General features: G+C 38.0%; 1 protein-coding gene across 5 annotated transcripts in view; it reads left to right on the top strand.

The window, feature by feature from the left end:
- pparg (peroxisome proliferator-activated receptor gamma) overlaps positions 1-10449 on the top strand; it is a 42909-nt gene extending 32460 nt beyond the window's left edge. For 4 of the 5 annotated variants that reach the window (XM_040052237.1, XM_040052236.1, XM_040052234.1 and 1 more), the window contains exons 5-9: positions 2840-3039; positions 6046-6178; positions 6850-7043; positions 7311-7554; positions 10085-10332. In XM_040052237.1, the coding sequence (XP_039908171.1) occupies positions 2840-3039; positions 6046-6178; positions 6850-7043; positions 7311-7554; positions 10085-10332 (1019 nt within the window). Of the gene's footprint in view, positions 1-2839; positions 3040-6045; positions 6179-6849; positions 7044-7310; positions 7555-10084 lie in introns of all 5 variants that reach the window. The other variant, XM_040052233.1, reaches the window with a different exon arrangement.
- Positions 10450-12516: the final 2067 nt, after the last annotated feature.

Below are 12516 nucleotides of genomic sequence, written 5' to 3'. Positions count from 1 at the left end.
TGCCCCTGTGATGAGTAAAAGCCAAATTATCTGCTGCGTTTTTTTTCTAGGTAGGCATAGAGAGGTGGGGACAGATTTTATATCCAAACTTCTACAACAGGTTTATCACCTACTAGGTTTACATACCACCTCTAGTCAAAGCGTTACAGCACGACCCCGAGGAAGATGCTGCACAAATTTGACAATGGTTCAGTAATTCAATTCATCACTGAAAACACTGGCATAGGTGCGTGGCATCTGTGTGCTGGATTCAGAGGCTGAGGAAACAAGCTTTTCCTACTTGGCAGCTTGTAACTGTAGTTTATTGAAAACAACATCACATTAACGCAGATGTGATCTTATCTCTAAGAGTTTGGTGTCAGAGTAATTATACATTACAATCTCACAGTTTCATGACCAAAAGGTTCTTAATTCAAGCTTTTTTTTTAATCCATGTCTCCTTTATCTAACTAATGACCTTATTGCTGGTGCCGGTTAGCACGAAAGGTTTTGTCAATCATCATGGCAAAAGTCGGCTGGACTCGTTGTCACACTTTAATCTTAGAAGTGACTTAAATTCAACAACATTATGAGCATCTGCTATCAATAGATATGTTTTTTTCTACTCTGCTGTTGCTTATCTCTGCGTCTTTCTCTCTACCTCCACCTTTTCTGATATCACTCTGGTGTAATAGGTATAGCTGGAGTTGTGTGGGTTTTTGTTTAATCAATGATTGACTTGCGTTGAACTGATTTCTCCAGTTTGCTGTGTCACTGCCGTGGGCGCGGTGCCCAGTGGTAGAGCCACTTTAGTTTGTATGCATTTGCTTAGGGTGTGCAGTCAGCATTACATAATCACGTACACACTGCAGTAAATTCAGAGCTGGGAATGAAATGGAAATAAGGAATAATGACTTCCACTAACAGAAAAAGAATGGTCACACCTTGGTGTCAGATTTCTTAGAAGAAAAGAAAAGACATCCACATTAGCCATGTTACAACCACAGTGCTGCTTTCATGTACACGCAGCAGGGCAAGGGAAGCATTCACTTGAATGCTGGTAGATAGATGTGCCGTTACCTCCTGCTTTCAGCCGCCAGTGGACCATTTATTTCTGTGGGGGTTCACAAGTCACATCTTGCAGGGTTTTTGTCTTTTTTTTATGTGTTGTTTTTATTTTGTTTCTAATTTTACAAAACATGGGTTGCATTTTATATTCATTGACAGATATCAGACCTTACTGCTTTACAAAGTTACAAAGTCTAAAACTGACACGTAGTATTCAGAGAAATTGTCAGCTTGTAAAACATTTTGTCACTTTCAGCATAAAATAGAGGCTGACTATAAAATTTGAAAAGTGCAATGCAACTCTAGTAATATAAGATAATTTTATACAGGTATATTTTTGATCAAATGAAATATAATCAATATATTTAGTTAAGGGGCATAAAATACACATAATTTTATCAGGAGTTAAATAATTTTGCATTCTGTGAAAATTACATTAATGTAATGAAAGCTGTTACATTTCAGGTCTGTTTTTATTATATTTTATTTTATTTAACCTTTTTTTATACAGGTAGTCCCACTGAGACTCAATGCTTCATTTACAAGAGAATATATTTATCTCAGCTGAATCCTAAAATAAATACCTATTCAACAAACAACTCATCTGTCGGTGAGCTGTGAAAACATCGGTCCGTACACAATATCAGAGTCAACAAAATGTTCTAATTGCCTCATAAGACACACCTCAAAAATCACAGCAGAATCATTTGTCATCTTTTGATGCCACTGGATTTTCCCTTTCATTGAAGAAGCCATGAGTCATATGACTCATGTGACTTTTTAACATTCAGAAATCTTTGAGTTATTAGAGCAACTCGGACAAGTTTTCCATTACTTAAACTCCAAGCTTGAAATATTGTGACATCGCAACGGTTTAAAGAGTAGTTACCTAACATTGGCGTTGTTGCATATCAGGTAAAAGAAACACGTCCCCTGTCTCAAATGAAATGTCCCACATTTACATTTCATTCTTTGTTCACTGGGGTTTGTAGCGCTTCAGTGTGCCGTAAAATCTTGTGTGTTTGCTCTAGATGGGTAATTCTGTTGACATTAGCTGTTCAATTTGATTCATTGCTCATTGATCAAATATTAAAGATGTGATAAAGAAATTAAACATTCTAACAGAAGGCAAATGGGGTGATGAAAAAGGTATTTAAAGCCTTTACTTAAGCAGATATTGTACTCCAGTGACTTCAATATAAGTATAAAAAATTACCAGCTTTTAATAAAGTCAATTTTTTAAATTTTTCATTTACTTGCGTAGAATATTGTTTATCAACTGGTCTGAAATAACAGGGAATGGATTTCAATCACAAGACAGATTTATTTTTGTGTATGCTAATCCATCACATGAAGTCACTTCCAAAAATGACCTTTTTGAGCGGGAAAAAGCTGGGATTCATTCATGTGTACATGGCTACACATGAATGAGCATATTGTACTTGATGTTACAATCTGATACACAAATAAATAGTGTTTTACTTCTGTTAAAGCTAGTTTACTAAAGGAAAAATGTAGTTTAGAAATATTTTTTAGGGTTCCCCATGTTCTTTGAATTCATTATTCAACTTTTCAGTCTAACTTGTGTTTTGTAGAAGTGAAGTAGCACATGGTAACACGTGGTTTGAGGTCGAAATGTCAGTCAAAATGGTATTAATTCAAACTGGGACTTTTGAGGTCGCGTGACTCCAATAAATTGACTCAGGCTTCAGGTTTTGCGTATTTGCTGTGCACATGTGATTATGTCTGTTTTTCATGGTTCACCAGAGTGTTCTTCTGTTTCCTTTCCAAGCTATTCGTTTTGGCCGAATGCCTCAGGCGGAGAAGGAAAAACTGCTAGCCGAGTTCTCATCTGACATGGAGCACATGCACCCGGAGGCAGCAGATCTGAGGGCTCTGGCCCGGCATTTGTACGAGGCCTATCTGAAATACTTCCCTCTCACCAAGGCCAAGGCCAGGGCCATCCTCTCTGGGAAGTCCGGAGACAACGTGGTAAGCAGCACTCTCTAAATTTTCATTTGCTTTGATTCGGATGCGTACAAAATCAGCAGACAGATAGCGCTCAACATTGGCATTCTCAGGACAGAAAATAGATCAGAAAAAAACTGTATATGAGCACTGCTGCTTAATATTAGACCAGCATTTGAACTGATAAGATATTTGCAGGTGTGCATGTGGTTTCACTTGTCTTTGCATTCCAGGGATATATCAACCATCTACATATACTGAACGTTCTCAACTCGCTGATGAGAGCTACTGAGCCAGTTTCTCTTTCCTGTTTGCTTTTTCTCCACTAAGAACGACATCTACAGCACAAATTTGACCTATATATATTTTTTTTATATCTCCCATTCTGGAAACTATCACAAGCAAGGATGACATTAAACAGAGTCAAGATCATACTGAACAGGCCAGGGTGAAAAATCCATAACTTCATGCAGTATTTTACCAAAATTCAGAAGTAGGACATAGAAAAAGCCTTACTGCTGTATTACTCTTTAGCTTCACTTATACAAGAATTAAATTTAGTTAGAATTGTTATTAATACTACACCATTAATATGATTTAAACTCTAAGTATTTTAAACCTTTTACTCAGCACGTCTTTTAACACTTGTCAGCATAAATTCCTGTGAGCACGCTCAGTTTTGACTCAGATGACGCGATTTAGGCTGTTGCTGCTGTGTTAACTCAAAAAGTGGATGGACTGGTTTCAACATGTCTTGGCTGTTAGAAAATATCTCAGGTTACAATGGTCAAACTACAGAACAGGGTGGTGTTGCTTTTAGCAGTCTTTTCTTTTACAGCCATGGCTTCGACAGTCCTGCTTAAAACATCAAATGATTTCATAAAGACATTTGGAAATTTAGAAAAGTTGAATGGAAGAAGCTATTTAGAGTTTAGAGTTTTCCAAAGAGATCTAATCAAATAGCATGCAAGCAGAACATAAAATAGATGTCAAGTGAATATTTTTATCCACTTTGCATTATTTTATTTTTGCTTTTAATTTATCAGTTTTCTCCCTTTTTTTCTCCTTATGATGCCGCTATTCCTATATGTGAAGTTGCTTTGTCTGTGTATTATTCACATAGTAGTACTAGTAATATTACATTGAGTGTGGCAACTACATTTCTTTAATCAGACATACATATGTGATCTGAAGATTATGGAGTTGGTTTGATATCAGATAGTACCGTCAGCCTGTTACGCTGTGTTTGCATTATCATTCATTGTTCCAACTGTAAGTAGTTTCAGTTGGGGATTTGATTTTAGTCTCTCCAACCAATCAGCAGAGACCAACATATCTGCAAGAATCCAATGTAATTTTAAGTTGACATTGATACATAGCCATGTCATCATACTGGTTTTGCTGGGCTTTAAGGAGTGGAGCGGAAAAAAATAAAAAGCAAATTCTACTGGTACATGCATATGCTCTATGTGTGTACCAGTAACCATTGTTCCTTCTTCTTCTTTTTCTTGGTACTGATGCTGTTTGACTAATACGCCCATGGTGCACACTGGACAGTTTGTTTTAACCGATAAAAACACAGGATCGTGTCACAAGATGTGAGATGAGTCACTGGAGGTCAAAAATTCAATTGTCTGTTTCCAGACAAATGACGGTTAATTATTGAGAATATGAAAAACATGCTTAAAAACTATCAGCATGAAGATATTTACAGTATTTGTGAATGTGTATGTTTTTGTAGGCTTTTCTGTGAAACCTGATCACTTCATCTTCTTTGATTTTTTTCCCTCACAGAATAAAAAAGTGGATTAAAAACTTTGAGCGTATTATATTCTTAAAATGTAGAAGGAGATTCTTAGTTTTTGGTTTTTTACTCGTGTTCTCGGATAACTCTCAGCTCAAGGTTGCGCCGCATCTCTTTCGTCTGCTTGTTATGACTGTTCATCGTGGTGATTGCAGCCAAATAGCACCAAATCATCTCTTTGTTTGAGGGACTGCTTGGTTATTTACTAAACCAAAGCAATCCTCCTAAAACAAATTGGGAGTCAATGATTTTAACTTTCGTAGAATATTTACATTTTTTAACAAGCAGAACCTTGATATGAGTTGATGTGTAATCAGTGTTTAACTGCACCGGAACTCCAGACACACCATGTGAGATAAAGGAAGCGATTTTTTTCCTTAACCTTGGAAAACCATCATTGTTTTGCTCAATTATTTTGGAAACGGAGCTACAACGTCTCTGTGCAAGATACCTATTATTTTACCTTGTTGTATGAGTGCTTCAGATAAAATGGAGGTTTGATTTCTTTGTTATACATAATGTTCACACAAGTTCAATTTAGCTTCCAACAAAGCTACCCAGTATAGTGTTGACTTCTTTTTGCACATTTAGTAATGTTGCTAGTGGCAAATGCTAAAACGTAGCATTGCAGTCGCACAAATAGATTAAAGGTATCTTTATATAGACTATATTTGTTTAGCCTATATGTTTATAGCAGCAATCCTGAGTGTGTTGAAAGAAATTTTATGAAAGCTGGCACTTATAAGAAAATGGAGGCGTTCATTGTGCTTGCACTGAACAACATACATGCAATTGCTGTGTAAAGACAAAACTAACAAACAGATTCCTGCACAGTGAGCACATAAAGACATTTCACTCCCCCCACTCAGTTTCATTCACTCACGCAGGAAATGGGTTGTTCATTTCACAACTTCTAGAGAATTTCCTGCTTTAATTCCCTCTATTCCCACTACAATGAAGATTTATGTGTGTGAATAGCAGCATTCATGTTTCAGGCCAGTGCATGTTAGTTTTACTAAAGTAAGCGTAAGTTTGCTCAGATACCTGGAAATAATGGTTTTTTTCTGTGTCGGCCTGCAGCTAAGACTTTCTTTATTTGCCTCATCATACAGATGAGACTAAATGTCCTCAGAAGACCTATAATCAACTTAATTTTTTCTCTTTTTCTTTTCTTTTTTCCTTTTCTTCTGCCTTCTCCCAAAATTTTCCTTGCACTCTACCTGTAGCCTTTTGTCATCCACGACATGAAGTCTCTAATGGAAGGAGAGCAGTTCATTAATTGTAAGCAGATACCAGTCCCAGAGCACCAGCAGCAGCAGCAGCAGCACCAGACCTCCGCTCTTCCACCTGTACACGGAGGTGGGTAGTATCAAATTACTCTGTTAAAGAACACCTTTTGTTGCAATGTCCAAAACATGTTGTTTGTCTGTTATTGTTCTGTTTAGTTTTAGGAATGCAATTAGCTACAGCAATGCAGAAGATATTGTTCCTATTATTCCACATTAAAAAAAAACTTTACATTGGAATTAATAGTAATAGCAATTCAAAATATACAAAACAAAGGCTGAAACTCCTTAAAATGAAAATCCCAACTATTCAAACTTCTTCATTTACCAGTTTCACCCAGTGTTGTCAATGTTTTTTTTTGTTTTCACATAATCAAGATAATTGTTAAAGCACACATATTAACCCCAATTCATTGCATTAGTTTTTCTGGGGAGAAAAGTGCAGTTTTTACATTTTTCAAGTCCAGTTTTACTGGTGCTGATAAATTATGTTACCTGTTCTCAATCGTACCTCTGTATCTTCTGTCATATTCTCTTCATCAGTCGATAATTGTATTGTTATTTTCTAAAAGTCTTGCAGAAAAATGGAGATGAATGAGGATTGAGAGATCTAGAAAGACACAAAATTCAGCAATTATCTGTTAACTCTTTGTTAAGTTATTTTTAGCTTCTTATATAGTTAGCTTCTCTGTTTTTCTTGTACTCCTCCAACTAAATTAAGTACCTTCTCTCACATGGTATCAGGCTACACGGAAACGCGCCCAATGTCAGAGAGTGAGGTTATGAGAATGGCAGTCTTCGGTGGACAGGGAGAAGCAGACACTGTGGAGCTGCGTTTCTTCCAGAGCTGTCAGTCTCGTTCAGCAGAAGCAGTGAGAGAAGTGACAGAGTTTGCCAAAAGTATCCCTGGATTTGTCGATTTGGATCTAAATGATCAGGTGAGATTCATCAGTGGTTCATCCGTTCGGTCCTGATTGTTGTGGAAGATTTTTTCTGTTCTAAAACAACTTTAAAATAAACAGTTTTGGACAATTTCCATTCAGAAAATGATCAACGTAAATAAGTCGACATAATGGTTAGCGAAGCTCATTGCTGCTTGCAGTTCTAGATTTTGAATGAAAATGAAGTTACGACCCGACTATCATTTCTACTAAACTAAAGATCTTGCCAGATTTTGATACAGTCATTGTGTTCTTTATTTTCAGGTTACTTTGCTGAAGTACGGTGTGATTGAGGTTTTGATCATCATGATGTCGCCTCTGATGAACAAAGATGGGACCCTCATCTCCTATGGACAGATTTTTATGACGCGGGAGTTCCTCAAGAGTCTCAGGAAACCTTTCTGTCAAATGATGGAACCAAAGTTTGAATTCTCCGTCAAGTTTAACACGCTGGAGCTGGACGACAGCGACATGGCCCTGTTTCTGGCTGTTATCATTCTCAGTGGGGGTGAGTGTTTTTATTATTGTTTGTTTTACTATCTGCCCCCAGTTCACCTCTCCTGACCTTCGGAGGAGGAATCTGGTTATGTGAATGGTTTGGAGCACTTCTCTTAAACCTCCTAAAACACTCACAGATTCATTACGTCCACTGTTGGACGTTTAGAGTTCAGATTTGATTATGAGTATATCAGCACTTTATTGGTGCTGATATACTCATAAAAGAAAGCGTCTGCAGGTATACAGACATGATTAACATGGCATCTGTTGGACTGATGTGTTGAATGAACCGTTTTTCCATATATGGCAAGAGTATGATTGCATACATAAGATTAGCCTGGGGGCGGCTAATGGTGTCGACAGATTTTATTGACAGTTAAAATCTCGCCTCGGGTTCTCGTTCAAGAATAAATAACCCTTGCTGACCACATCGACCCAAGTACTTTGTCATCCAGATTTTATTAGCCGCCTGATTTTTTTTTTTCTCATTGCAAGCTATTGCTAACATTACAGCAAGCGATTGCACCACAGTCTCCATTTTAGTCTAGAAATGCAACCACATGAGATCACTCACATTGCTCCCTCTGGCCTAATATTTCAAATAATTGTTTTCTGTATGTGCACGATGAAACAATTTCAAAATTGGCTTGGATTTTAAAACGTCTGTAGTCTGAGTTTAGACTTTGAGTTAACAGGACTGACACCATTATCAGTTAATATCTGTCTATTAAAGTGATGCTGCACACAGCTTAACCTTGCTTTGCGTAACAGCTGGAAGCAGGGAGAAATAGCTGTTCTGGCAGTGTTCCTTATTGAGGTAATCATGGCTGGCTACACAGTGAGAGGGATTGTGAAAATGTAATCAGTGGAAGCTATTGCATGTGTGCAACCCCCCGAAAAAAAGAAAAAAGAAAAAAAAAAGCACAACAGCATGTAGCAATACGTTAAGTGTATGTAGAAAAATTGTCTTTAACACATGCAGAAAACCCATCAAAGATCAGCCAGCACCGAGAGTAGCTGCAGTGCACAGTTCAGTGTTTTTAACACATGGTTGACTCCACTACAAATCTTGGTCACATTGGGTGGTGCAGCGCAGTGGTTAGAACTGTTGCCTCACGGGAAGAAGGTAGTCATTTGAACCTCTTGGTCACCCTGGGCCTCTCTGTGTGGAGGGTTCCCTGTACAAGTTTCCTCCCATAGCCCAAAAACATGCATGCTAGGTTAACTGGTGAGTCCAAACTGGTCGTAAATGTTCATGTCAGAGCGTCTGATTGGCACAAGTAATAGTTGTGCCAATCAGACGCTTACTAAGCCTTACAAGCCTTACTAAGCATGCGCCACATATGCGTGACATTGCCCCCTTGTTGGTAGCTACAACATGCATACGTGGGTCTGCAAAGTTCTATGTAGCATGTAGCAATGCACTACTGTGTCAGCTGCTTAGCACAGTAAGAATACCATGATCACCTACCAATAAAACCACTTGTGCAATCTCATTTTTACGCCTTTCTGTTTCTGTACAGAGCTAAGCTAACCGCTTCCTGTTTCCTTACCGATATATATTAAACAAATACAACACTGGCGACCCCATTCTCAGCTCAATATTTGGCAAAAGTTAAACAAAAATACTTTTTTATTTTAAATATTTAAAAAAAAAATCATGATTCCAAGGTTATTTCATGTTATCGCTGTGCTTCTGCCAGACAACGTGACTTTAATTTACATCCATGTGTGTATAAAGTAACATAGTTAGCTGTTCCAAGTAAATCCAAGTTATCAGTTCTCTGTGTTTAACACTCTATCTCCGGCCAGCCTCGGCCCACTCATAGATGTATTGGATGTTTTTGGGAAGGGAGTCTAGCAGAACGGCAGTAAACAGCAACTGCATCACGTGCAGGGAGATTTACAAACAGCAAGTTGCATGTTGGTGACAACATTTTGACTCACTGTATCTTAAAGAAAAAAAAAAGGTGAGGTTTCACTGGCAACCACATGAGCAACTTACAGTCACTCAGTCGAGTTGTTTTTATACAACTTTGACATCTTTTAGCAAACATTTTTGTTCTAGTAATATCACAGTAAAGCAAGCAGGGACCTAAGGGTTTAAAATCTAAAATGTTAACAAATCAGACCAACTTGTGAACACTTGAGCCTCACCCTCTTATGTCAACAGATCCTAACTGCTTAGTCTAGTATTGGTGATTAATATAGTGCTGCTTGATAAAAACCTGACCTTGGATAGCATGATGATTAAAATCAAACGTTTTATTTAAATATTAACCTAAATGACAAATATTATCTCTTGAAATCGAGATAAGTATTCTTAACTTAAACTGAGATGTTTTCTGCCAGTGAATGTGGATAATGTTTAGTTATTTGCACCTCTCCATCCAACATAAGTTTTAAACTTTAGGTCATTTTCTATCGGTTTTATTTCTCTTCTTATGCCAATTTAAATTTTCATCTACCTGTTTTAATGGATTTTGGATATATTGTGGTCAGTCTCTCATTTATCCTCCTTATCTCTGTAATGTGTCCAGACCGGCCAGGCCTGCTGAATGTGAAGCCCATCGAGCAGCTTCAGGAGACGGTGCTTCATTCACTGGAGTTGCAGCTGAAGCTAAACCATCCAGACTCTCTGCAGCTGTTTGCCAAGCTGCTCCAGAAGATGACAGACCTGCGTCAGATAGTCACCGATCACGTCCATCTCATCCAGCTGCTTAAAAAGACAGAGATAGACATGTGTTTGCACCCGTTGCTGCAGGAGATCATGAAGGACTTGTATTAGAATTCAACAGGAGAAGAGGACAAGTACAGAAAGGGGTGAAGAAAAATACAGTGCTGTGCAAAAGTCTTGAGTCACCCTTGATTTAAGAAGTAGGTTAGCAGTTTTATTGAAACATCTGAAAACACACATGGGAATACGTTATATAAATCAAAAACAGAGTGTGTACTTTAAGTAGTTCTCTGGAATAGCTCTCCAGGCTTCTTGAAGGACATTCAAAGCTCTTCTTTGGATGCTGGCTGCCTTTTGTTCCATTCTCTGTCAACATGATCCCACACTGCTACAGTGATGTTAAGATCAGGGCTCTGGGGGAGAATAGTCCATGATAATGTGGTAATGTTCAATCATGTGTTTTTTCTATCCAGGTATGCTTTTACTACATTGGCAGTGTGTTTGGGACCATTGTCATGCTGTAAAATTAAACCATTGCCAATCAAACACTTTCCAGATGCCTTTGTATGGTAGATCAAAATCTGAGCGTAATTCTCTGCGCTCAAAATTCAGTTTTGACAACATCTCCTCCAACACCATTGGCTGAAATGTCGCCCCAAACCATGACAGAGCCTCTGACGTGTTTTACAGGTGGTTTTAAAGATTCACTGTTGTGCCTCTGTCTTGATCTACAAACTGACAAGGACAATGATTTGAACCAAAAAGTTTAAGTTTGGATTCATCACTCCATTAGACTGGTTGCCTGGATTTCAGTCCATTTTTTGTGTAACTTTCTCCTTGTTCCCCTTTCTTAAGAAAGTCTTTTTCAGTGATGGCCATTTCTGATGAGGCTTCACTGAACAGTAGATGGATCAGCTGAAGGTGCAGATGCATCTCTCAGGTCTTGTGTCAGGTCTTTGCTGGTCTTTTCCTATTTCTTAACATACATTTCATCTGCTGTTTTTTAGGCCTGCCACTTCTTCCTTTGTCCTCCACTTGTTCTGTTTCTTCAAAGTTTTTAAAGACATACTGCACACTTTGCTGAGATATGCCAAGCTTTCAGCTAACAGCACTCTTGGAATCACTTTGGTGCTGAATTTTATTTTATGCCTGTCAGACTGTCAGACTGTCAAACTTACCTTTAGCATTTTTATACATTCAACTAAATAAATTATGCACTTTTGCAACGGGCTGCTGGTAGCAAAGTGACTAAAGACACATTTTATTGGTTGTTTGCTAACTTGTCTGTAAAGTAGACAATTGCTTATCCTTACAGTTTGTTGTTTTTTTAATCCTCAATAGTAAGTGTTGAACAAACAAAACAAAAACATTCCTCTGAAAAGAACCAGGTATAATGACTGGGCTACAAATGAGTTACAAAGCAGTCAATGTCTACAGAAAAACTTGAACTAAAACTAAAGACATTCAGAAAACCTGGAGAACAATTGCTCAAGACCATTTGACCAAATTACAGGAAACTCTGGCTCCTTCAAAGTAAAATATGGAGAAATGAGAGTGACTGAAGACTTTTGCACAATACCATAAAAGAGAGAAAAAATGAAAAGAGATTGCTTTTAAAATTATGAGTTGAGATAAGCACTTTGTGCTCTGTGTATGTGTTTTGGTTATAAAGTCATGTAGCCAGACAGACTGACTAACTGAAATTGAGAAAGAGATGAGGAAGAAGAGGAAAACAGAATTCAGGGAAAGAAATGCAGAATCTGAGTATTAGATCTTGTCTAGACAGTCTGCATGTGAATAACTTGTGGTGCACAGTCATTTTAGCCTCTGCTGAGCCTGAACCCTCTGCTGAGCAGGGTGCCAACTTAAATATGAAACTACCACCTATTGCACCAAAAGTAGCGTCTGGGACAAACTGAAAGTGAGGGGATTTTCTTACTGGCGAGCTCGAGGGTAAAATTGTGAATGTTCAACACAGCCAGCTTCAAGTGCCTCAAGGAGAAATGTATCACTGTGAATATATGACACCATGTCTCATACAATACAGTATGTGTTGTTCGTGTGCAGCTTATCTACACGGTCAATTGCAGCCATCATAAGCAGCACCAGCAGCAGTGTGTACGTGCTTCAATACCTCTGTGAAGACGCACAAATACATGAATGCTTACACACACGCTAAAGCAATGCTCAGACAGTCCTTTTCTGTTTTGGCATCAGGGTGAAGGTGCTATCTCTTTTTAATCAGCTTTATCCAAAAACAGAAATCAGATTATTGCCTTTAACATATTTTAGACG

The sequence above is a fragment of the Simochromis diagramma genome, unplaced genomic scaffold (assembly GCF_900408965.1).
Source record: "Simochromis diagramma unplaced genomic scaffold, fSimDia1.1 OVJJ01000389.1, whole genome shotgun sequence".
NCBI classification, from domain to species: Eukaryota; Metazoa; Chordata; class Actinopteri; order Cichliformes; family Cichlidae; genus Simochromis; species Simochromis diagramma.
Note: the sequence above shows the minus strand (reverse complement) of the source record. Positions and strands in the feature narration are given on the sequence as shown.